At 48.9% G+C, this 25,080-nt stretch overlaps 1 protein-coding gene and 1 long non-coding RNA gene across 3 annotated transcripts; one reads left to right on the forward strand and one right to left on the reverse strand.

Moving 5' to 3' along the window:
• Nucleotides 1-3,663: 3,663 nt before the first annotated feature.
• Nucleotides 3,664-15,758, reverse strand: LOC136947238 (uncharacterized). Its single transcript, XR_010877005.1, has 2 exons — nt 15,465-15,758; nt 3,664-4,029 (listed from the first exon to the last, which is right to left on the reverse strand). It is a non-coding gene; the product is annotated as an uncharacterized lncRNA (long non-coding RNA).
• Nucleotides 3,883-24,255, forward strand: btbd7 (BTB (POZ) domain containing 7). Of its 2 annotated transcripts, XM_067241173.1 has the most exons (10): nt 3,883-4,013; nt 4,945-6,078; nt 15,485-15,693; nt 17,719-17,794; nt 18,928-19,088; nt 19,357-19,500; nt 19,744-19,933; nt 21,813-21,991; nt 22,731-23,147; nt 23,312-24,255. In XM_067241173.1, exons 1-10 carry the CDS (start codon nt 3,932-3,934, stop codon nt 24,002-24,004), a joined length of 3,285 nt encoding a protein of 1,094 aa, XP_067097274.1. In that variant the 5' UTR covers nt 3,883-3,931; the 3' UTR covers nt 24,005-24,255. The 2 variants fall into 2 exon arrangements, with proteins under 2 accessions (XP_067097274.1, XP_067097275.1); XM_067241174.1 differs by lacking the exons at nt 15,485-15,693; nt 17,719-17,794; nt 18,928-19,088; ... (3 more) ...; nt 22,731-23,147; nt 23,312-24,255 and adding an exon at nt 12,356-12,416.
• The last annotated feature ends 825 nt before the right edge of the window (nt 24,256-25,080 follow it).

Here is a 25,080-nt window from a genome sequence, read left to right on the forward strand (position 1 = left end):
CACAATTAAATGGAGGTTACTCATGGCTGTATGCTATTACTCTGTCTGAACAGACCATGGGGAGTGGTTTAGAAAGTGAAAACATCTATTATAATATGACACAGCTCTTGCAAAATTAATGTCATGTCTGGTAGTTCATATTTTACAGTGCATGGCATTCTAATTAGTGTGCTTGTCGAAGAGCAGTAATATTTTCTTTCCACATGTTTTAGCTGACATTGACAAACTCAGTCCAGATAGGCTATGTTTTCCCATTTCACATAACCTATTCTTTCAGAACGATTTTTCCCCCCAGACTACATTTTTGGTTTCGATGAGTGTTCACTTTATTCCCCATTACACTTGATCAAAGCTTGTGTTCTAGAACTCTGATAAAAATCCGACTTGATGCACAAAGTAAACTGCCTTGGCTTTATTTGGCCTGGAGAACATCTCTTTACGTTCCAGTTTAGGGATGCGCCTTATTGGGTGGAATGGTGGCCCGAGGCCCAGTGGCCCTGGGCCCCCGGTGGCACTGGGCCCCGGCGCCCTCAGAGCTGCTCCACGGGTGAGGCTCTGCTGGGTGGATCAGACATCCCCGCAGCTGGGCGGGTGTGGCTTGGCTCTGTCCCCTCTCATTAGTCTCACATAATCCAGCCTGCCACGGCCTTCAGGAAGCTGCCACGGGGGTACCCACCACCCCTCTCTCGCCCTCCCCTTCCCGGCTCTCCGTCGGTCCTGAGAACTTTTGGGAGGCCCCTGGAAACAGAGAGCTCTTTATCCTGACTGATTTTGTTGAATGGACATTGCTTTTGCTCAGTGGTCTGGTAAAGTGTTGTCCCCTAAACACATTTAACTTTCACCCCCTCGTTTTTTGGCTCTTTGCGCAAGAAAGAAAAATGTCTCTCAGTCCTCCCATGCTCTTGTTGTGTGTGATGTGCACAATTTGATTATGAACACACTGCATTAATGTGTGCCTGTTAGTGAAATTATTCCACCATAAAAAACATTTTCCTATAAACAACTCTTTCTAGTTTCATTGCAACATGTTTATGGTAAATGGACTGCGTTTATGCTGTGACTTGTAAGACACTCGATCCTTTTTACATCTCAATTAATGCTCTTGAATTTGTCGGCATAGTGTTTACCACGTAACCCCAGGACTGGTTTAGATTTTCCAGACACACCCAGAGAGCAGGGAGCCACTGCAGATCCACACCCTGGTGGAAACACCCCTATGCTGTCTGATGAGGTTGAAAGCCTAACCGATGACTTTCTTCGTGTCTGAAACCTGAGAGGTGTGTGTTGTTATGCTTTATGCTGTTGAGGCTGCTGAGTTGATCTCACATTGGAAAGGTATTTAGCAACCAAGTGTACAAGCCTCCAGTGAGGTGTTAAGTTCATGCCTCAACATTTTTTATTTATCTCCAGCCAACTTTATTTAATACTTTCCCCATTATATCAATTTTTAATGGTTCTCTCCCATGTAGAACTGAGTAGAATGTGAATCGCCAGGAAAAATGAGGCTTTGGGAATGTTGATTTGGGTGAAACTGGCAGCCGTGTGAATTGTTTGTTGAACCAGTAATTGGTCTGATTCTGTGTTAATGATTTAGTGTGACAGTGAAAGTGTGAGGAACAGTGACTAGTTTTTTGCAGTGAGCTTTTATGGGCAAAACTCTTTTCCTTAAATTTAGTTTCTGAAGCAAATACATTATCAGATTTTGTATAGGTTACGTCAGTCATAAAAGCATAAAGGTTACTTATTTCAGTTGATTTTGCCCATGTTAACAAGGCCATCTTCATCAACAGCAAATTGGCTCTTTTATGGATTGGAATGTTGTCCCCCCCAGTCCCCCATTGCATCACTTGCATAACCTCTTATCTCTTTGTCAGCTACTGTTTTTGGCGCGCCACCTCGGTCAGAGAACTAGCCTATTAATTTATTCCTTCTCTACTTCTGTCACTCAAGTTGACAGGCATGTTCCGGCCATTTGTACCCATTTTCTGTCAGTTTCTGCTGTCCCCTTTCTTTCTAACGCAGCCATTGTTTAATACAGATGGCAAAGCATCGACTCATGGACAACTCTGAACAACGTAACAAACTATTATAAATGTCAGAGAATAGCTTTTTCTTTTTTTGTTGTTGCTCGGAATTAAACTGATATTTATTAGGACCTCTGTCCTTTGTAAACTTTGCTTGAAATCAACAATTGCTGCCTTTGAATTATTTACCATGCGTTATAAGTACAACATCTATATTACATTTAACAGACAGACAAGCATTTAATATTTGGTTTGCTGACTTCTCTTTGCAACTGCTACTGTCTTCCAGAATGGATGGGTTTAACCTCCCTCACATCCATTAGATAAGCGTATGCCAGTCTAATGAGCTGTTTTCCAAACTTTGCCTAGCCCCCCCCCCCCCTCCCCCCCCCCTCCCTTCATTCCTAAAGTGCTTATTTTGACTTGGCCTTGTGTGTTATTCCCAATTCTCTGAAAATAAGGTTTGTCTGACACTGAGTGATTTTTTTAGGAACAGGTTGAGCCATGTGATCAAAAGAATGAAGGGGGAGTGCTGGTGTTTTGCCTCAGGTTTTTAACACTCCATCAGCAAGACACTTGTGTGATGTTCACAAATTGGCATAGGCCACAGCCGAGTCCCTCAAGATAGATGAGGTCTTGGAGCCAGAAGTCAGACACTGGTTTCATCATCCAATTGAACCATTTCTGAAAAATGGTGGATCCTTCAAGGTGTTACAAATTAATTGATCAGGCTCCCTGCAGACTGTTTCAGATGGCACCTAATCCAATGGCCTCATTGTTTACGTGTTAGACAGGCCATGGTATCGGATTCCAGGTAACAACCAAAAAACAACCAGTTTCCAGGATTTTTGTGTGAGTGTCATGCATTTTGTCTTTGCAGCCGCATGCAAGCATTTTTGGTAAATGGGAAACACATTCCTGAAAAACCACATACCTGGGTGTGTTTTCCAATGAAAACATACATGAAGGGTACCTTCAAATGTTGTGTCTGAACCGTGTATTCCGGCCCCCACTTTTGGCTTGTGATAACAAAAGTGTTAACCAGAGAAACCTTCGCTCTGACTGTCCCCCTGGGGGTTTCATAAATGAAATGATTCCGTTTTGGGTGAAAAAGGGGTGGAGGAAAAAGTGGTGGAGGAAAAAGTGGTGGAGGAAAAAGTTTTCAAAGTAGCCTAGTCCTACTTTCATACAGTTTGGAGTTCTGTCGATGCCCTCTGGTTGTAATGTCCTTAGAGTATAAAAATATCTAAACTCAAGCCACATTTACTCTAAAGTGCACATTCAACTATGTAAATGACTGCTCATGTTGAGTGTCTTATTTCAGAGAGTAGTTTTTTTGGGCCTTATTGCAGTGGGGAGGGGGGGGGGGAACGAAAGAAACTAAAAATCCTTTCCTCACAGTTAATGTTGCGAGTAGTGAAGGCTGGACCCTGATGCCTCCCAAAGCTGCTGAAGGCTACCCCCCTGTGCTGCTTTTGGCAGGGCCAGATTGGCCTGTAAAATGAAACATAAATATCAGGATGTAGCAATAGCCACACTGGGAAAAAGAGCGTAAAAGGTTTGGTATTACAATTTCTGAAGGTTTTCTTCCTCGCCGGGCTAACAGGAGATGGTTGATCGGAATGAAATTGGATCGTCGTTTGCAAAAATATCAACAACACTGGGTTGGGGTTTATTTCTTGAAGAAAACGTGATATGTGTAACGTGTTGTTTGTGTATGTGGCGTACAATGTAAATCACTTCTCCTTCTCTGTTACTTTTCAGAAATGGCAGGCGGAGCTACAGGCACTGAGACCCAGTCTCTGGCTGTGTCCGGACCCTGACTTGAAGGACCTTTGCTCGGCCAGAATGTGCCAGCAGGAGTGGCCTCAGTGGTCCGTGTGAAGAGGAAGTTGAAGCAGGAGAGGATGGGTGTCAATGCCTCCAGCTATCCTCATTCATGCTCTCCTCGTTTTGGGGGCAATTCACAGTCTCAGCAGACTTTCATAGGTGGGTCTTCTTGTCTCTTAACAAAATGAGAAACAAGCAAAAAAACCTTGGTCTTTTAAGACACATAACAGAAATCTATATATAGGTTTTGGATTAACATTTGTAATGGTGGTCTATAAAAGAAGCTGAAAATAGGAGTCTGTGTGTACACATGCCATACTTGGCTGTGTATGTAACCTTGGAACAGCTAGGATAGAAATGGAACATTGGACACAACCATAAGTCATTTGGAAGACATCCGTGTTTTTGTGTTTGAGACAGCCTTGCAGAGAAGCACAGACCAACTCATCAGACATTCTTTCCATTTGAGAGCAGGTGTGGAGAGGTGCAAACAAAATTCAGAAGCTAATAAGTTACCGCCAGATGTCTATTCTTTTGTAAAATCTTTGGAGTACTTCCCATATTGAAAGCTTACAAAAACAACATTTATGTAGTTGCAAAGATTAAAACAAAAGCAATTTTTTATTACCTGTGTCCTCTACATGTCCTTGGCTATTTTAAAAGTTACCACTTTCCTTCCTATGCAACAGAATGTTGTTTTTCTAGGAAATCTTGAAATGATTATAATAATTTAGCAACCATATAATGTATAACAAATCTTTTGATTTTTATTGAAGCTTGAGGCTCACACCTTTTATCTTTTGTATTTATCAAGATTCAAATGTCAGCTTTTTGTAATCCTCAATCTCTCATAAGAGGCTTAATTGAAAATATACATTAATTTTATCTTCATGAAGGATCTGCATGTAAAACGCACCAAGGAGAAAAAAAAATATCCAAGTAGCTTCCTGCCCCGATTCTTAGTCGACAACTTGGAGTGGTTAACAAATTGGCAACAAAATACTCTATTACTTATATTGAACTTGACACAAACCAGTGGGACTTGCACATGGATGTTTGTCTCCTGGCTAAGACTTCCTTGTCTTCTCAGGGACGTCATCCTACAGCCCACAGGGCTATGGCGGCGAGGGAAAGCTGTACAGCCTGGAGCCGGGCTCGGACAAGCCCCAGGACAAGAAGAAGAAAAGCTCAGGCCTGGCCACACTCAAGAGGCGCTTTATTAAGCGGCGCAAGTCCAGTCGCTCCGCCGACCATGCCCGCCAGATGCGCGAGCTCCTGTCGGGCTGGGACGTGCGCGATGCCAACGCCCTGGTCGAGGAGTACGAGGGCACCGCCGCCCTGAAGGAGCTGAGTCTCCAGGCTGGGCTGGCACGGGCCGAAGCCCGGACCTTGCAGCGAGATCTGGCATCGCTGTACCAGCACAAGTACTGTACCGATGTCGACTTGATCTTTCAGGATTCTTGTTTCCCCGCGCACCGTGCCGTGTTAGCGGCCCGGTGCCCTTTCTTCAAGACTCTGCTGTCGTCTTCGCCAGGCTACGGGGCTGAGGTACTCCTGGATGTGGGGACAGCGGGCATGGACGCGTCCATGTTTTCGGCGCTCCTGCACTACCTGTACACAGGCGAGCTGGGCCCGGAGGTGGACGCGCGTCTTCGCAACATGGACGTGTTGGTGCGCCTAAGTGAAGAGTTCGGCACGCCCAACTCGCTGGAGGAGGACATGAGGGGTCTCTGTGAACACATGTGTTACTACGACTCCCTGCTCAGCTTCTCCTCCGACTCGGAGCTGGTTGAAACCTACGGCGCCGTGCCCATTGTGGGGGGCCGTGCGGGATTAGGGGGTGGAGTGGTCACTCCGGGCTCCGCGGACGAGGAACTCCGTGCTCACAAGGCTGTTCTCTCGGCCCGCTCGCCTTTCTTCCGGAACCTGCTTCAGCGGCGCATTCGGGCCGGCGAGGAGATCACGGAGCGAGCCCTGCACACGCCCACGCGCATCATCCTGGACGAGTCCATCATTCCGAAGAAGTACGCACGCGTCATCCTGCACTGCATGTACACGGACGTGGTGGAGCTGGGGCTGGTGCTGAGGGGCAGCCCCTCCGCGGGGAGCCTGGGGGAGGTGCAGGCCCTGGTGGCCGGGGCCAGGGGCAGCGGGACTCGGGCCGAGGAGGCCATGGAACTCTACCACATTGCCCTTTTCCTGGAGTTCAGCATGCTTGCCCAAGGTAAGCCTTGATTTACATTTACATTTAGTCATTTAGCAGACACTCTTATCCAGAACGACTTGCAGTAAGTACAGGGACATTCTCCCCGAGGCAAGTAGGGTGAAGTTTCTTGCCCAAGGACACAACATAATTTTGTACGGCCGGGAATCGAACCGGCAAATTTCTGATTAACATGCCGACTCCCTAACCTCTCAGCCATCTGACCACCCTTGATGTATTTTTCTACTGCTATTTCCTTTTTGTTTTGTCTAGACTGGACTTTGTTTACAGTCTAATGACTTAACAGGCTGTTTAGAGACTAACTTGTTTAAAACGTTGTTTTAACTCTCGTGAAAGAAGAAAAGTCTTCCACCACGAAACTAGGCCTATGTAAGTCAACTTGAATCCAGAAGTGCTTACTTATCCTCACTCAAAAGTCTTTGGCTTTGACATCTTATGGAGAATTGATTGGATCCTAGAACCACATTCAATCTTAAGTTTCATTTCTTCTGTCACACATCACTGCCCCCAGATAATAAAATGGATTTGGAAACCCAAAAGTACTTGGTTCTTGAAATGGAGTATTGACAAGGCCATTCTTCTGGGTTTCACTCAGATGAGGCATATTCCATAAAGACCACACACGGATTATTATATTTTTTTTTAACGTTCAAAATGACTTCCTTTTAAAAAATGTTTACAGAAAGAACATATGTTTAAGGAAGACAAGTTGGTTGCTCACCAACACAGTTTAACTGCTCCTTATCAATTGAACAGCAGAACTGATCAGTAATCTACATACTGTAACTGTGAAAAATATATTTGCCGAAGCCTGATCAACTTTCTGTACAATGTCTATCATGTAAAACATCATAGAACTTACAAATGCTGCCAGGCTGCAAGCAGCAGGAGCTGTTGTTGTTGTTGTCGTCAGGGGAGTGACTGACAACCACAGCCTCTCAGCTCGGTAACATGCTGTGACACACTGAACTTGTTGTGCTGCACAAGCCTGCCACAACCACCAAGGGACCCACAAGTTATTCCCTCATGTACAGAGCCAAACAGCCATCGCTGAGTGTGGAAGTCGCTTGGTGCTGAATTCAACTAACCTGGTCCTAACCAGACTCTCGTACATTTCATTTGTACAGAGAGTCTTGCCTTGCTCCATTGACAAGCGTTGACTTCCTTGTAGGCGGGTACTCTGTTGAAGTTTAAAACTATTGGATCTGCCCAGAGCCACTCTGATCTGCCATAACCAATCTCTAGCGTTCGCCTTAGCCAATTCCTTCACCACTACTGTAACAGAGCTAGCTGCCGTAGCTGGACAATCAAACTGTTCCCGAACCCCGTGGGGAGGAGGGCCACAACATCATGGCCACCAACAAAACTCAGCAAAACTTGTTCTTGCTCTGGCTTTAGTTTATGGATATTCACTCGCAAATTTCTCCGCCGCCATTACGTAACTACAATACAAACTAGTGCATGACAGCCACTCCCTCTGTTCGCTGATTGGCCGGTAGAAAATTAACCGGAGACATCTGACTTACTTACCTCATGGCCAGACCTAGTAAAGAAGCAAAATCAAAATTGAGCGGAAGTACGTAGGAGGGCAGTGCCAGGCTAGAATTCAACACCCCAACCAAAGGGGAAAAAGAGAGAAGAGCTGTGTCCTTTCAAAAAATGGAAGTGTGTAATGTGACAGATTATTGTTACTCTGTCAACCTTTTGTCATGCTATTCTGTTTGGTTTTATGAACTGAATGTATGGACCCATGTCATGGTGTAGGGCTAATCCGTACCAAAGGAGTTGCCCTTAGGGAGCAGGAAAGGTGCTGCTCTCAGGTCACAGTGCAAGTGCTTCCGATCTCCTAGGAGAGTTCAGGTGTCTGGTTTCGACCTCTCCACTCCTCTTCCCTGTCAGCAGTGATAATGGATATTGATCTAGTGGAACCATGTAATGCTGTCGGGTGTTTACCGCCAGTACCTTGGTTTTCTTGTGAAGGTTCTCTACTGGTGACAGCAAGCTGAAGCAATTTTAATTACAAATAGAAATTCTTGTTGGCACAAATGATTCTTCAATAAATATTAATTGGTAATGATTTGGACATGTGTGAGTTTAGGGAAGGTGATTGACTCACGGAATTAAATCCCTGATGCAGTGATTCGGCTTCTAACCACAAGATAAATATGTAATGACATCCTTTCTGTATGCAAATGTGAAATGATTTGATAGTAGGGAGTGAGATGGAAGAAGCCTAACCTCCAAGGGGGCTTTAACTCGGCAATCAGCAAGGATACATTGCTTGCACCATTTCCTTGCAAATCAATTTTTACATCTCATCTGTTGAATGTCGTGTTTCCACCGTCTAAAGACTTGAGGTGTTTCAGGTGCGTCAGTGTTTCAGATTAGTCGGCCTAAATCCATCTGGATGAACTGGGGCCTTGAGGACACGCGCTTGCATTTGAAGCATATCTATCTCACGTTTGGGTTAACTCTCCCTTCCAGACTTTCTTCTGGACGAGTTTGTTCAGGTTCTAAAGCGTGCGCTCCACAGGGCCCTCCCCCAGGGTTATTCAGGTTTAGCAGACTGCCATAGCCAGCTGCTTTCTCCCTAACCACTCACCCAGAGGACTGTCTCTGGGGAAACTTGCTAATGCTGTAATATCTATTTACCATTTACCATTGTCTGTGTTTCGCTCAGCAAGTCTCGTGTTACATGACTAAATCAATACCCGTTTCTCACCGAGGTAGCATCTGACAGTGGCATTTAGAAAGCTGAGGAAAGCTGAAATAAGCTGAAGAGCAACTCTCACACTTAGGCTAATGTCTCTTAAACTGTCGTTTAGGCTAATGTCTCTCAGAACGTTCTCTGCATGGTGTTTCATTTAGGGCGTGGTGGCATACCTGTGCTGGTTGTGGTGTCTCATTTACCCAGTGTCTAATGTTTATTTTTGACGTAGACACTTCCTCTGTCCACTTTTCAGTTCCTGAGAATCTCCTTTGAACAGTATGGGGGGTTCTAAAAGTATTCAGCCTGTCATAGAGTCTCACTGCACATGCTACCATTTCATTTCCATACAGTTTATCAAGTTTATGTCCAAATGCATTTTATTCTCCAAGTCTAGTGTTCTCTTCTTAACTCTTTTTCTGAGGGTTTGTCTCAGTTTGTGTGAAATGCTTTTCAATTCACCGGTGAGTAACTGTTTAATGCGGTGTGATCGCACAGAAAAGGTTATGTCATGTCTTGATAATGTATTTATATATATATATATATATATATATATATATATATATATATATATATATATATATATATATATTTATATAAATAAACTAGTTTTACAAGAGCTCAATACACTTACCCCAACATTAAATAATGTGAGATTAAGATACACCAGAGACCATGAATATTAATGGCAGCTTTCCTGTCTAACATCAGCCATAATTGTAAGTGAAGCCCATTATTTTGCTTGGTGGTAGGTACTTTGACGATTATCATTAAACAGTTACTCACCGGTGAATTGAAAAGCATTTCACACAAACTGAGACAAACCGTCAGAAAAAGAGTTAAGAGAACACTAGACTTGGAGAATAAAATGCATTTGGACATAAACTTGATAAACTGTATGGAAATGAAATGGTAGCATGTGCAATGAGACTCTGACAGGCTGAATACTTTTAGAACCCCCCATACTGTTCAAAGGAGATTCTCAGGAACTGAAAAGTGGACAGAGGAAGTGTCTACGTCGAAAATAAACATGAGACACCACCACCAGCACATATATATAATCAAGGGGAGGTAGAAAGTTTACAACAGCACTTTAAGGCATTTCCTTTAGCAGATATTGTGCAATCAGTTTGTAGTGGAACATATCTGAGAGTTCTTCCTTAGTGAAAGACCCAGAGGAACTCTACAACGCTACCATCCTGTCAGGTCAGATAAGGATCAGTCCCATCCTGTCTCGAACAACATTGGCGCAAGTTTATCATTCTTCCACCGTTCCATATTACAAAGCAGATTCATTCTTGGCCACTACGCTCCCAGCCCACTGCAATCTTCCCAGAATTGTTTTGAGGCAAGCTCATTAGAGAACAGTGGTTATGGTAGTCCAAGGTAAAGGTAAGGGACTTTCCCGGTGAACATTTAGTGACCACCATTGTGTCAGTAGTAATGTAACATTGTCTTTAGGATTAATAACTTATGGTGTTACTGTCCCAGATGGCAAGACACATGAAAGGAAAATTACTCTTTCAATAAAGAAAAGGGAACCTTTTAACCTGCCTACAAATTAAACCATGTAATCAGTCCATTTGGTCACATTATTTCGAAAAAAAATTCAACTTCTATCTCTATCCAATTTATACAATTAAATGCTCAGGGTAGGTCTAGCCATACTTGCATGCGTTCATACTGAATGCATGCTACTAGCCAACACACTAAGGAATCCTTTTTAGCAACTACGCGCTAAAAGCCTCTGCTGTGAAATTGAAGTTGTGACCCCTGTGAAACGGACCCGCTGACGACAGTTTAACACCCGGATGGCGTCTAGCACGTCGAACAAGTAGATGGGAAGGGATAATGAATGTGTCTGCGGTGCCACAGTGGAGCAGATACAAACTAGGGGTAGTGGGGCGGTGAGGTGAATTTTACTCAGCCCACAAGGGGAATCATTATTACACTTGTTCATTACACGGTGCTGCCCATGACAGATACCTCCACCGAACCCAGCGGACATTTGGGCAGGGCGGAGGAGAAGTTGTTGAACAATGGGAGGTCAAGTTGAAGATGTGAGAGATGCTGGTACTGTCATACATCTTCATCAGGCCACATGCCAACGACTGAAGGCAACTACTCACTGTCAAATATCACCTACATGTTTTATTTTACACTTCGCAACGACAGGCTTATTTCTGTCCGGAACTCCCAAAGAGCTTTTAATTCCTGTTGGCACCAATAGTACATAACCATAGTTTATTCAATTTCTAACAGTCTGACAGACAAAATATGAATTAGACAAGTACATCTATGGAAGGTTGTAGAACTAAATACCAGCTTACAAGACGCTTACTCAGCCATCAGTCCAACCTTCCATAGTTATGTACTGTTGTCCAAATGTTGAATAGAGGTGGAACTATTGAGCACTTTTTTGGTATCCGTCATCACAAGTTCAGTTACGGCAGGGAAGAGACGAGCAGGAATAGAAAAGGAATAGAATTGCATCATGCACCACCAGAAGAGAGTGGGATTGGAAAGATGATGAGAGTGAATAAATAAAAGGGTGTTCTCTCCCGAGTCTCTTGCCTGCCTTGCGCCGGTGAGGATAACGTTAAGTGGCACCCTTCAGTGTGCACGCCGGCTGGTTCAGTAGTGCAAATGAGCCGGCATGTCGGCGGAGCCCCCAAGCTGTCGCCTCGTCTGGGAGACACAACACCGGCTCCCTACCTCGGAGACCTTAAAAATGCATTACTTTTCATAATGGATGGAGAGACGCCGGAATGGGGAGATAATGGAAGAATTAATCATGCTTCGTCTGAGGTTCCAATTTCATGTGTTTCTTTTGCGTATTTTTTCACTCTTAAATTGAAAAGTTGTATGTGTTTTGGGGGGTTTGTTTTCAAACTTGGCGGCCGTATCCGGCACAGATAAAAAATGTGTTTGTTCCAGCACATTTGGCCAAATTAAATAGGGTAGAATTGGTTGTAATACACATGTATAATAGTGAGAAGACAGGTTATTAAGTAGTATCTATTTAAGCTAGATCGGCATGTTGAATTTTAACATAACATGCTTTTATTAAAAGCCACAGGCTTGCAAACTGCATTGTTACCCCAGTTTTAGAAACCTCAAACAAATCGAAAGACGGTGTTTGTTTAAAAAAAACTAAAGAGATTCAAAAAGAATTGTCACTGTCACAAACGTAACAATTTGGGAAAATGCAGTCTGTCCTTCTTAAACACCTGTAACCAATAGTCGTTAAAGGCTGGCAGATATTGTCCTGTAAATCAGCACTAGGATAGATGGACTGTAATGTTGCAGTCTTGTAAACCAGCATTGATCATCACGCCCCCAACATCTTTTCACTGTTTTCTGCTCTGCCTGTAAACATGGGTGTGGGTGTACGCATGTGTGGGTTCAACTCTGGTTTCCTGTTGATTTTGTTTTTACCGCAACACAGGACCCTGTCCTCTGACATCTACAATTCATTGTTTCACTTTCCACTCACACATCTGAACCATATCTGTATCTCTTTTTACCTTCCCCCACCCCTTCCCCTCTGTCTCCTTTCCTTTCTCCTAGCCTGCCCATCACCGGGCTCCAGGGTGCAGGCTAGTTAATTAGCCGGGGCTGCACTTGTTCTGGGCTGATGGATGTGTCCATGATTGGGGCTTCACCACTGGCGACCTCCACATTTCCACAACCCCCATGTAGTTGGCCTTGGCTCTGAGTGTACAACACCAGGTTTATCAGAGTGTAAAATGAGACCGAAGCGCACGTCCTGTATGTTACATGGCACAACCTTGGTGCTGGCCTCCTTTCTCTGAGAACCTCACCTTGAGCAAGAAGGGGGATGAGATGGAGCATGTGCCGTTTTTTTCTGAACAAAGACCTTTTTTATATATATAATAACAGGAAAGGTTTCAATGTTTTCTTCTAAACTCCACAGATTTCTGACTGTGGGCGATATAACACCGCAATTGAGTCAATTATGGCAAAAAGCCTCCTGTTGAGAAGGATCCACAGATGATTATACACCCACTTGACCCCCTGTAATGCATCACACTAATGAGAACAGGGACTGACTCAACCAGCAGTTTACCGCCAAGACCAGGCCCTGGAGGTTGATGGGAGAAACCCATCTACATAGCTTCAGTGCAACGTTAATTATATGAAACTGACGGTTGTAAGTAACCATTATTGGTTGACGTTCAGTACCCTGTAAATGTTTAAATAAGAACTATTGAAGAGAAATCTGTGGCATTATCAGTGTCATGATAAAACCTTGTTTTGAATGTTTTTGGAGATTATTTTGAGAACACTGTCAAAATCCTAGTTTTCTCGACAAATGGCAGCGGTAAGCCATTAATGCCAATGGCGGACGCAAGGATTGAGGTTCAGATCTGTTAATGCAACCTGGCACGCTTATGAGGGAGTGAATCTAATGGGATTAACTTTGAATCTACACGTCTGTGATGTGGGAAAGCCAGTGTGTGTGTCGGAGGAGAACGAGATTGCTCCCATGCATTTCTATCAGCCTTACTTTCCAGCCAATATCTCTCCCATTCCTCTCCTTCTTGAAACCAGTCCGGTTGTCACAGTTCCTCTGGCTGATACCAGAGTAAATCCTGCCACCTCTTAAATTCCAATCACTCGCACTGCAGGGGCCAGATTTTACACATCCAGCCCACAGTTTCCAGGAAATGAAATTATTGTCTGGGCCACGGGATCATTGCAAATTGAGAAAACAAAACTACTAGCGCACACACAATGCTCCCTGATTGGCGCATCAGCAAGCATTTTTTTTTTCTTCCTTTTTTCTTCTCAAAAGCAGAAAAATCCTCTTTGCACATCTTCACAAAGGGTCTGCAGAACTTAATCTGGTCGACCATCGTGGAGATCCATCACCACACTCCCACTCCAAATCAACACCTCTGTAAAGGAGAATCATAGTGGGTCGGTGTATCAGACAGCCAAACCAAGCTGTCCCCATCCTCATAGCCCGCCCAGGAATGAGGTGTAAGCCAGCTTTTCCTCAGGGTGCTTCACAAAGCCCATCATCGAAGTGACGTTTTCATTTAGTTCATCGGCAAAACGGCTTATGGCTTCACTGCCCTGCGCACCCTATCCCTTCTTCCCAAGGCAGAAAGTGACAACTAGAAACTGAATGTGATTTATTTGTATTTTCGCCAAACTCATGGTCCTAAATGGGCCTTGCAGCGATTCACAGCACAGAGTAAAGGTAAGTATTGATTAAGATGATGTGGCAATGGCTACAGGGGAGGACGACCTGATTTTCTTCTGAGCAGCAGTCCCTGAGCTAGTTTTACAAAGGAGGAGGTGGCTGGAGAGCGTAGCACAAGCCGTAAGGCAGAAGATTCCCAATGACATGAACACACGTTGAAAAAGGAACAGAAAATTCACATTGCAGCAGTCTGGTCCTTTCTGTTTCATGGGTTTCTATGTCGCATAGGATTAGGATATACATGGGATTAGAAGAACAAAACACATCTGTTATGATTACTCCTGGTGCTGTGGAACTCAAAACGCAACGTTCCAACTTCAAAAGCCGGCGAAGACACCACCTAAACCAGTCAGCCGGCAAAGAGACACCACCTAAACCAGTCAGCCGGCAAAGAGACACCACCTAAACCAGTCAGCCGGCAAATAGACACCACCTAAACAAGTCAGCCGGCGAAGAGACACCACCTAAACCAGTCAGCCAGCGAATACACCACCTAAACCAGTCAGCCGGCGAAGACACCACCTAAACCAGTCAGCCGGCGAAGCCACGCCATCTAAACCAGTCAGCCGGCGAAGCCACGCCACCTAAACCAGTCAGCCGGCGAAGCCACCACCTAAACCAGCCAGCAAAGAGACACCACCTAAACCAGTCAGCCGGCTAAAAGACACCACCTAAACCAGCCAGCAAAGAGACGCCACCTAAGCCAGTCAGCCTACAAAGAGACACCACATCAGAAGCAGCAGTGACCTTGCATGACTTCTGCTCTCATCCCCCCAGGGCCCCAGGGCCAGCGAACTGACGTTTCAGAACCGCCCAGCCCCCTCCACAGGAGGGCTGGAACTCACCGAAACGTGCATGTCTAGTGAACCACATACAGCTCATTGCAACAGTCTGCCGAGGCGGCCCTGCTCGTGACTAGCACATTCACATGGTCGACACGACCAACACACAGCGAGAGACACAGATGGCAAGGGGGTGTCGTGCCTCTGGGAAATTTGGGATTTTCACGAAACCAGATTCCATCGTGAAGGTTCTTTTGTCAGAAGCCGAATGAGACACACAACCTTGGTGTGACTTATGTATTTTTCCCTGGCCTGCTTGCGGGACCTTCGTGTTTACGCTTTATGTGAAGTGCTTCATGTGAAGTTAATGTTCCAGTGACTGGCGGTATTGGATATTAACATCACGTGTTGAATGAGATACGAAACGGTATAGCAGTGAATGACAGTAACTCCGACAGGTTTTTATTCACTAGAATATTGAACACTGCCTTTCAGCAATGTGCAATTGACTGTAAAGATTTTAGTTTCCACCGTGCTGTTTAATGCTGATATGCATGCATTCTTATCAATATTTATAAAGTAGTCATGGTGATATGAATTAACACCGTACACCTGCAATTATACCGTATCTCCTATACACGTGCGTGTGCATTCACATTCTCACCCTCCATTTACATCCCTCAGGCTGTGAGGACATCGTGGTGGAAAGCATCTCTCTGGACACGGTGGTGGCCATCTTGAAGTGGAGCTCGCAGCCCTACGGCTCCAAGTGGGTCCACCGGCAGGCCATGCACTTCCTGTGCGAGGACTTCAGCCAGGTCATGGTGTCAGACGTGCTGTATGAGCTCAGCAAGGAGCACCTCCTGTTTGCCATACAGTCCGACTACCTGCAGGTGAGATGCTGCAAAACACACACACACACACACAGAGACACAGAGACTATCTCTGTCCTGTTCCTTTTCACATGAGGTGGTTTCGCAAGTCCCTCCAGCCGGTGAATGGGATAAGGTAAAGGAGTCTTAATTTTAGATGCACGGCTTCATGATATGATTTAGCCCCCTGTCTCCTTGCCAGTTGTGAGCGTAACACGGTGACTCATTGGCGTTCCGGGCTTAATGAGTCAGCGTTATCAGATAGGCCTCTTCTACATTTCGAGGACACTAATATGCCTTCTCCTGATCTGTTTGGGAGGAGGGGGGGGGGATTTTTTTTCTGGAACCAATCAACTTTCATGCTGGATTGATGTGCTTCCATAACGAGGCTGGTGTGTAACAGGGAGCCGATCGGGGAGAATGCCAATTGGAGGGAGGGACAGATAATGTGATGAGGGAGGGAGGGAGGGACACTTTTATTAGGGACTTTATGAGATAAGGGACCATACGAGGACAAGGGTAGTGAAACTGCAAAATGAGGACAGGCACGTGGGGGCCCAGACGAGGCACACTCGGGGAGGGTGTGCTCTGCCTCGGCCCAGCAACCAAGCTTCTGGCTGGGGAGAGGGTCCAGCCCCAACACTGCAGCCCCCCAGCCCCACAGCCCCAACACTGCAGCCCCACAGCCCCAACACTGCAGCCTGACAGCCCCAACACTGCAGCCCCCCAGCCTCACAGCCCCAACCCTGCAGCCCCACAGCCCCAACACTGCAGCCCTCCAGCCTCACAGCCCCAACACTGCAGCCCCCCAGCCTCACAGCCCCAACACTGCAGCCCCACAGCCCCAACACTGCAGCCCCCCAGCCTTACAGCCACAACACTGCAGCCCCCCAGCCCCAACACTGCAGCCTCACAGCCCCAACACTGCAGCCCCCCAGCCTCACAGCCCCAACACTGCAGCCCCCCAGCCTCACAGCCTCAACACTGCAGCCTCACAGCCCCAACACTGCAGCCCCCCAGCCTCACAGCCTCAACACTGAAGCCTCACAGCCCCAACACTGCAGCCTCACAGCCTCAACACTGCAGCCTCACAGCCCCAACACTGCAGCCCTCCAGCCCCACAGCCCCAACACTGCAGCCCTCCAGCCTCACAGCCCCAACACTGCAGCCCCCCAGCCTCACAGCCTCAACACTGCAGCCTCACAGCCCCAACACTGCAGCCCCCCAGCCTCACAGCCCCAACACCGCAGCCCCGCAGCCTCACAGCCCCAGTACTGCAGCCCCACAGCCCCAACACTGCAGCCCCCCCAGCCTCACAGTCCAACACTGCAGCCCCCCAGCCTCACAGCCCCAACACTGAAGCCCCGCAGCCTCACAGCCCCAACACTGCAGCCCCAACACTGCAGTCCCACAGCCCCGGTACTGCAGCCCCTCATCACCAGCCAAATGGTCTTCGATGAGCAGATTAGTGCCCACCACGGGGGGGCTTTGGCTCATCGGAACAAACTGTGAACATTTGACGAGCCAACTGTGGTAAACACACTCCAAGCTGGCCAACCCTGTTCAGGAGTAGTTTACTATCATCAGTGGGTTCGTTTACGATACCGTGCAGCAAATGTGCCTTTTGTGGTGCTTTGTGGTGTATTCTTGGATGGTGGGTTTCGCATAGGTGTTTGCAGTCTCATAGAAGTTGGAAGTAGAGGTGATGGGAATGGCCTCGTTCATGTGTTTCCCTCCTCTCAGGATCAGCCCAACCCTCCCATGCTGACCAGACCAAGGTCTGCAAGTTAAAAAGCGTGTAGGTGGCACTTGACTGGGCGTGTGGCGAACTGTTTACCTCGTCCATCGATGATGCGCCACATGTTCCTCCTCTCCTACATGTTGGCCGTGTTGAATATGCCTCGGTCCTCTCGGCTTTTCCGCGGTTCCTAATGAGGGGTTCTAATGAGGCCAGGGAAGCGGACCTTGTGGCCGCAAGGGTAAGCTCTTGTCAGTAACCCCCTTGCTGGAGAAATGACCGGCCTGGTTGTGTTGTCTCGTTGGCAGGCCAGCGAGCAGGACATCCTGAAGTACGTGGTCAAGTGGGGCGAGCACCAGCTCATTAAGAGGATGGCAGACCGAGGTGAGCATCTCTCTCGCACGCGTACTCTCCGTTGTGCTCTCTCGCTCCTTTTCCCCTCTCTCTCTCTCTCCCCCTCTCTTTCTTCTCTCCGTCTACTACGCCCTCCCCGTCCATCTGTCCTTCCTCTCTTTTTCTTCCGAGCCCACCTCTCCCCGAGACAAAGTATCAACAAATCCTCCTTCCCCCAGTCAGCAAGGCCGATGATTTATGCCTTCGTCCGGTTTAAGTGGATTGATAATTAGGCTGTGACTTGGCCGGGAGCAGGCTTGGACAGAGCTCAGATGGAAGAGCCCTGTCTAACCCCTTGAAGGGACAGAGCTAACTCTAACCATGTTCCTTGCCTGCTTGGTCTGGACGTGGAAACGAGAATGTTTTTTTTCTCCTTCCTCCATTCAGACCGTTTATTTCCACCTTCGTTTTATTTTCCTCCCCCGTTTGTTGTTTGTTTTCCGTTTTTTATTTGTTGTTTTTTGTTTTTTTTGCTCCTTGACGTGATTCTTTCCTCTCTTCAACTGCACGTTCTCTTCCATGGCCTTCCCCCCCCCCCCTCTGCTGTAAGCTTTTTCCTAGAACTCTTTTTACTCCCGCGCCGTTTCCTACCTCCCCTCAACTTTTCTTTCCTTTACCTTTATCTCTCCCAACTGCATCTGTTCCCCCTCTTCTATCATTCTCTCCCTTTCTTTCATTTTCTCGCTTTCTTTCATTCTCTGCCTTCTATCATTCTCTCCCTTCTATCATTCTCTCCATTTCTTTCATTCTCTCTTCTATCATTCTCTCCCTTCTCTCATTCTTTTTCTTTCATTCTCTCCCTTTCTTTCATCCTCTCCCTTCTCATTCTATCCCTTCTATCATTCTCTCAATTTCTTTCATTCTCTCTTCTATCATTCTCTCAATTTCTTTCATTCTCTCTTCTATCATTCTCTCCCTTTCTTTCATTCTCTCTCTTCTATCATTCTCTCCCTCCTATCATTCTCTCCCTTCCTTCTTTTCATTCCCATCCTCTGGAGGTTCGGAATGCACCGGACTCCGGCCAGCGAGCGAAGGGCTCAGACACAATGCGAGGCGTGGTCCTCTGGCGGCGCCTCCTGAATGCCTGGGATGATTGTTCTCCTGTTTGCGTCCCTCCCCCTCAGAGCCCAACCTTTTGAGCGGCACTGCTCACAGCGTCAACAAGAGGGGTGTGAAGAGGAGGGATTTGGACCTGGAAGAGCTGAAGGACATCCTGTCTCCACTGCTGCCTCATGTCCGCATCGAGCACATCCTGCCCCCCAGCAGCGAGGTCCTCTCGGACACGGTGAGCGTCCGTGTGCACTTCGGAGGGAAGCACGTGACCCTCCCGACTGTCACATTTTGACTGTTATTTCCCCCGTTGCCACCAACATTTGTCACCCCCCCCCCCCCCCCCCCCCCCCCCAAAATAAAAAGTCCTGTCTTGCTTCATAAATGTAGTTCCTTCATTCTCTGGCCTGTTTTTCTCTTCATTGCCTCTGCTGTTCTCCCCCTCCCTTTCCCCTCCTTCCTCCGGCTCCCTCCCCTCACGTCTTCCTTCCCTCTGCCCCCAGATGAAGAGGGGTCTGATCAGCACCCCTCCCTCCGACATGCTCCCCACGGCCGAGGGGGGAAAGGGCAACGCCTGGCTCCGGCAGAAGAGCGCCGGCATCTACGTGCGCCCCCGCCTCTTCTCGCCCTACGTGGAGGAAGCCAAGGTAGCAGTGCAGGGAACCTCACGCCACCCTCAACTTTGGGGTCTAATATCCACTAGGGGTTTCGTCTGAAGTTATTTTTGATGAAAAGATACCCACGGTTTCCTTGTTAAAATGCAAAGTGTGTCGGTGCAAGTTGGGAAGAGGCGAGTGTGTTGTGTACGCAGTAGATCACACACGCACTCCCTCACACACACACGCGCACACAGAGAAAACCCTGTCTAAAGTGTCTTTGTGTTCCACCAGTCGGTGCTGGATGAGATTATGGTGGAGCAGACCGACCTGGTGCGCCTGCGCATGGTGCGCATGTCCAACGTCCCCGACACCCTCTACATGGTCAACAACGCCGTGCCCCAGTGCTGTCACATGATCAACCACCAACAAATGGCCGGCAGCCAGTCGGCCCCGCCCTCCGTGGTGGCCAATGAGATCCCAGGTGGGTTGGGCCCAGAGATTGGCATCTTCACCGATAATTACTGAATCTTGGGGAATCTTTGGGGGATATTGGGACTGGAGTTGGGGCTTTCCAACTGGTAGTTTAGCCTGTATTAGAGTTTTACCTCATTTGTCACATGAATGTGGATGAGGTAAGGGACAGGAGAAGAGGAAGACGATATTGTTTCACAAACTGACACAGTTGCGCAAAAGTTCCATAAAACCATACATTGTGAACTCAAGCTAACCTCTCTGTGACATTCGGTTTTCAGTTGTTTTTTTTCCCCCTCTTCTTTAAGCACAACAAAAGGTAGCCGAACTCTTTTAAAGTGGGTTTTCTTTCAGAAAGCTCAGCAAAAGTGTATTTGAACCTCGCCTTCACAAAGTCCTCCGGTTCAGCCTTAAACATTCAGTAGGAGTCACATGGCTCTTCCACAGATAAAAAGCCTTTCTTGTTATCGGGTAACCAGAAAGGCTTTCTGCGCTCAGCCTCCCACGCCAAAACAGGCCGAAATACAGGTTGCCGTTTGGCAACGTGTTCCCTGCGTGACTAAACAGGGTTGCGCAAACCGTTGCCTGTTTCTCGCCAGAGAGGAGGACGTCCACTCCTCCATCGTCACCCTTCTCCGAGCGTCGGGTGAACTTCTGCGGCGAGGTTTCTCCTCGTCGATCGGCTCGGTTCGCCCACGAACGGGAGCGCTTGCGTCCGTCGTTAACCTCGGCCGCACACGTTCGACAGGGCCCCCGAAGTTGTGCGTCAGCCTTCGATCGGTGCCGTGGAGCCACAACGATACGTTCTGGAGAGGAATGCACACCTCTAGCGTTAGTGTGTTTTCCCTGTCGGACGAGGAGGCGTCGGCCGGTGGGAACGGCCTCTCTTCCCAACTGCACTTCTCCCACACGTGCTTTCTTGTTTTCTCGCTCTCCCACAGTTTGCTCTCTCTCCATCCTCCCCCTCTCTCTCTCTCTCTCTCTCTCTCTCTCTCTCTCTCCATCCTCTCTCTCCATCCTCTTTCTCTCTCTCTCCATCCTCTTTCTCCTCATTCTCTCTCCATTCTTTCTCTCTCCATATCCTTTCTCTCCATCATCTCTCTCTCCATCCTCTCTCCATCCATTCTCTCTCTCCATCCTCTCTCTCTCCATCCTCTCTCTCTCCATCCTCTCTCCATCATCTCTCTCTCCATCCTCCATCCATTCTCTCTCTCCATCCTCTCTCTCCATCATCTCTCTCCATCCTCTCTCCATCCATTCTCTCTCTCCATCCTCTCTCTCTCCATCCTCTCTCTCTCCATCCTCTCTCCATTCTCTCTCTCCATCCTCTCTCTCACTCCATTCTCTCTCTCTCTCTCCATCCTCTCTGTGTCTCCATCCTCTCTCTCTCTCCATCCTCTCTCCATCCTCTCTCTCTCTCTCTCTCCATCCTCTCTGTCTCTCCATCCTCTCTCTCTCTCCATGCTCTGTCTCTCCATCCTCTCTCTGTCTCTTTACTGCCTCCGTTCTTCCCTCTCTTCTTCATGGCCAGGGCCAAAATGAAAGCGTGCGCTGCTTTCATATGTGCTTCCCCTTGACTTTATGGATGCCCTCAGGGGCTACTTTGAAGACTGTGCACAACGGCAGGAAGTCCTCCACAAACATACAAAGCCTCGCAGAGGTTCAAATGTTTACGATCACATGTCTACAATAGTTGCAGTTCACCGCACATCAGCTGGGCACAATGATCCAATCAAGCGGCTTTAGTACCCAATAAAGTGATTGAAGGTTTTAATACTTTTTCGTTTGTTTCGTAATGAGTGTATCGATGAAGTCATGTATCAAAAACGTGTCTCAATTGTGTCTCTGTACCCCCCCCCCCACACACACACACACTTACCCACCAACAGTGCCCAGGCTGGCGGTGGTGAAGGAGATGATCCGTAGGCTGCAGGACCTGCGCCACACAGACCAGGTGCAGCGGGCGTACGCCCTCAACTGCGGCGAGGGCGCCACAGTGAGCTACGAGCTGCAGATCCGCGTGCTGCGGGAGTTCGGCCTGCCCGACGCCGCCGCCGAGCTGCTGCAGGTACGGGCTGCACCTCACCCTCCTGCACCCCCCCACCCACCCCCACCCTCCTCTGGAGTCACACGGCCAACACGACACTATCTGACACGCGCCCCTGCCCGTGTGATCGTCACCAGCCAACAGTGAGGCGCCACCGGGGCGTTCAGTTAGCATTAGCGTTGTGTGCCTCTTTTGAGCTGAGCGGTGGTCGCGCATGTCAGCGTCCACGAGAACATTTCAATCACGCGCTTCCTTGCTCTTTTAGAAACGTCCCGAAGTTGATTGCGCGGTCCAAAATATTGAAAGCCTAACTGCGATACAGGACCCCAAGCTATACAGTGTCCCATCCGTCGACGATCTGATGGTTAGCGCAGATGAGGGAAGTGCGGAGCGCCATTGAACGGCAGTTAGTGTGATTTTGGGTTGTTTTCTTTCCTCCGCGAGCTGGGATGAATGTCACCGGTGCCCCACGTCATGACGGAATGTTCAAGGAATTTGGCCGCAGCACAGGCGGCATTTAGTTTTCTCCCCGCCCTATTAATGTTATTTACCTTCCTGTCAAAAGGGCCGAGGTGAACTTCAACAAGTATATGGCTTATATGTGACTGTGTCCAAAGTGCTGTGGTTTTCCAGACTGCCATAAATTATGGTTTAACGTCTGGTTTATTAAGTATCTTTGGCAGGTTTTTGCCTCAAACTCTCTCCCCCACCCCCCCCTCCCCCCCATCATTCCTGACTCATTCTTTACTCCACCCTGCAGAACCCTCACAAGTTCTTCCCAGAGGAGCGCTTCGGAGACGAGAGCCCCGTCCTGGCCCTGCGCCAGTCGGGCCGCTGCCGGGTCAACAGCAGCCCGGCGGTGGAGAGCATGTTCACCGACCTGGAGGCTATGGCTGCCTTCCACCCTCCCCTCCCTCCTCCGCCGCCGCCCTACCACCCCCCGGCCACGCCCAGCCACGCCCAGCTGAAGGCGGGCTGGCGGCCCCGCATCCCCTCCCAGCCCCCGTCGCGCTCCTTCTCCTACCCCTGCAACCACAGCCTCCTCCACCGCCAGCCCTCCGCCTCCTCCAAGCACGGCAGCCCCGCCTACCTGCCGCCCGGGGTGAAGGTCCTGCCGCCGGACTGCACCAACCCCCAGGGCGGGGGGGGACGTGCGCCGCACCTGGACAAACAAGGGGTGAGTCCAGAGGCCCGGAGTCTAGTGTCGAGGAAGGCTAGAGACGGAACGGTCTGTGGTTGTACCATTTAAACCGATGCGGTTGGTCGTGTTTCGCCATTTCATAGCTGCGTTTCTGTGTTTTCACCTTCCTTGCCGGTTTGTTTATGTTTGTCCCCCCTCAGAACATGGAACCCGTCATCAACGAGTTCATGCCAGACATCGCCATGGGGGTGTCGGCCATGACCCTGAAGGAACGCCGTCCCCCGGAGGTCAGCATGGATGTGGAGCCTCACGAGCCCCACCCCTCCCACCTGTCCGCGGCCCCGGCCCCGCCCGCGCCCCACTGCCACGCGGCCCGCCACCTTCACGCCTCCCGCAAGCGCCACGCCGCCGAGCCCAAGCCAGAAGTCCAGCCGGAGTACCCCGACCTGTACGAGTTCTCCGGCCGCCACGCCGGCTCCTACCCCGGCCCCGACCTCTACAGCCACAGCAGGGCGCCCCCCGGGGGTCCCGGCCCCCCGCCGTCCTACCCCTCGGACCCCCAGCAGCACCCCTGCCGGCCGGCCGCCCCCGCTGGGGACCCCCTCCGCCTGGACGTCCTGGAGCAGCCCCCCCAGAGGCTGGACTTGGCTCTGGCCACGCAGGGTGGAGGGGCGCAGGCCGGGGCGGCCGCACACGGGCCGAGGGGGCGCCCCGGGACGGAGACAGACCTGACCTGTGGACTGGGGCCGTCCCGGCACGTGGAGGCGTACGAGGAGTGGGCCCCGGCACGCCGGGCCGGAGCAGAGACGAAGGGTGGCGAAGACTCAATGGGGACCAGAGACCGTAGGTCGCCCAGCAAACCAGACTACCCTTACAGGAAGTCTGCACTCTGACCTCTGGCCTTGACCCCCCGCCCCCGCCCCCCCCTCCCACCACAAGTCTGAGATGAGCTAGAACTATAAACAGACTGGTATACAGACAAACTCCAGACAACCTAAAGACAACTGCATCCGGTGATGGGCAGTGTAGTCTTGGGTGGTGGTGAGGCGTTCTTTTCATTCTCTCCCTCCGTTCACTCTCATGCACAGGTCAGGGGAACGGCTTCGAACACGTAGGGGTGGGGGGGTGGGGGGGTCAAGCCCCTTCCACGGGAGGTCAGTGTGCCGCACCAGCGAGGTGCAGCAAGTCACAGTGCCTTCAGCATAAGCACCACAGCCCCGGACACAGCAGGGGGGGGAAGGCTTTGGTTTGGTTGCTCTGTCTCCTCTTCCCCACTCCTTGGCCTTGCCAGACTCCCCATCTCTCCCCAATTTGCCCGACGATGAAGCAGCTGTTCTCCAATCACCTTCCATTCCCCCTGTGCTGGTGTACGTTAGAAAGAAATAGAAAATCACCCCCACACATTTTTTTTTCTTTTCTCCCTCCTGGTTTTGCAGTAATAGCCCTTGTAATACTCTGCAGTCACAAGCTGTATGTCAGTATGGGCAATTTAAGAAAATTGCTAATCTTCCCACTGGGCACAGTACCGGTCAGGCCACGCTCCAGGAATACTAATTAGAGTGAAGCATTATTATAGGAAACAATGAAGGCTCTGCTTTTAGTTTTTTGGGGGGGCCTGATGTTTCTCAGCCTTTCGCCTCCACTCCAAACTGCTACAGGCTCTTTGGAGGGGGTTTGACCTTTGCTGCTGTTAAAGGGGTCAAGACGGTACGGTTCTGTTTTTCTCCTTACACGGTTGGCATTTTAAACCAGTCTGCTAGTATTTCACCATCCGTGAATTAAGTGTGTGTCATTCATGCATTCACCCCCCCCCCCCCCGTTCTTGTGTGTCCTAGTAGCTCTAACTAGTCCTTACATCGGATCTCACTGAATGTCCATGTTGGAGCGGAGTATTTAAGATGTCCTCTGGTGGATTTGCGTATTTCTTGGCGAGTTTTGGTCCAAGGGTTATGTCTGCAGCGTTTGGCTC

The sequence above is a fragment of the Osmerus mordax genome, chromosome 8 (assembly GCF_038355195.1).
Source record: "Osmerus mordax isolate fOsmMor3 chromosome 8, fOsmMor3.pri, whole genome shotgun sequence".
Lineage (NCBI taxonomy): Eukaryota > Metazoa > Chordata > Actinopteri > Osmeriformes > Osmeridae > Osmerus > Osmerus mordax.

Coding starts and splice junctions, on each gene's coding strand:
- btbd7 (XM_067241173.1), top strand. CDS start 3,932: ATGGGTGTCAATGCCTCCAGCTATCCTCATTCATGCTCTCCTCGTTTT. Junction 19,501..19,743: donor CCTACGTGGAGGAAGCCAAG/GTAGCAGTGCAG, acceptor GTGTTCCACCAG/TCGGTGCTGGATGAGATTAT. Junction 21,992..22,730: donor CCGCCGCCGAGCTGCTGCAG/GTACGGGCTGCA, acceptor TCCACCCTGCAG/AACCCTCACAAGTTCTTCCC.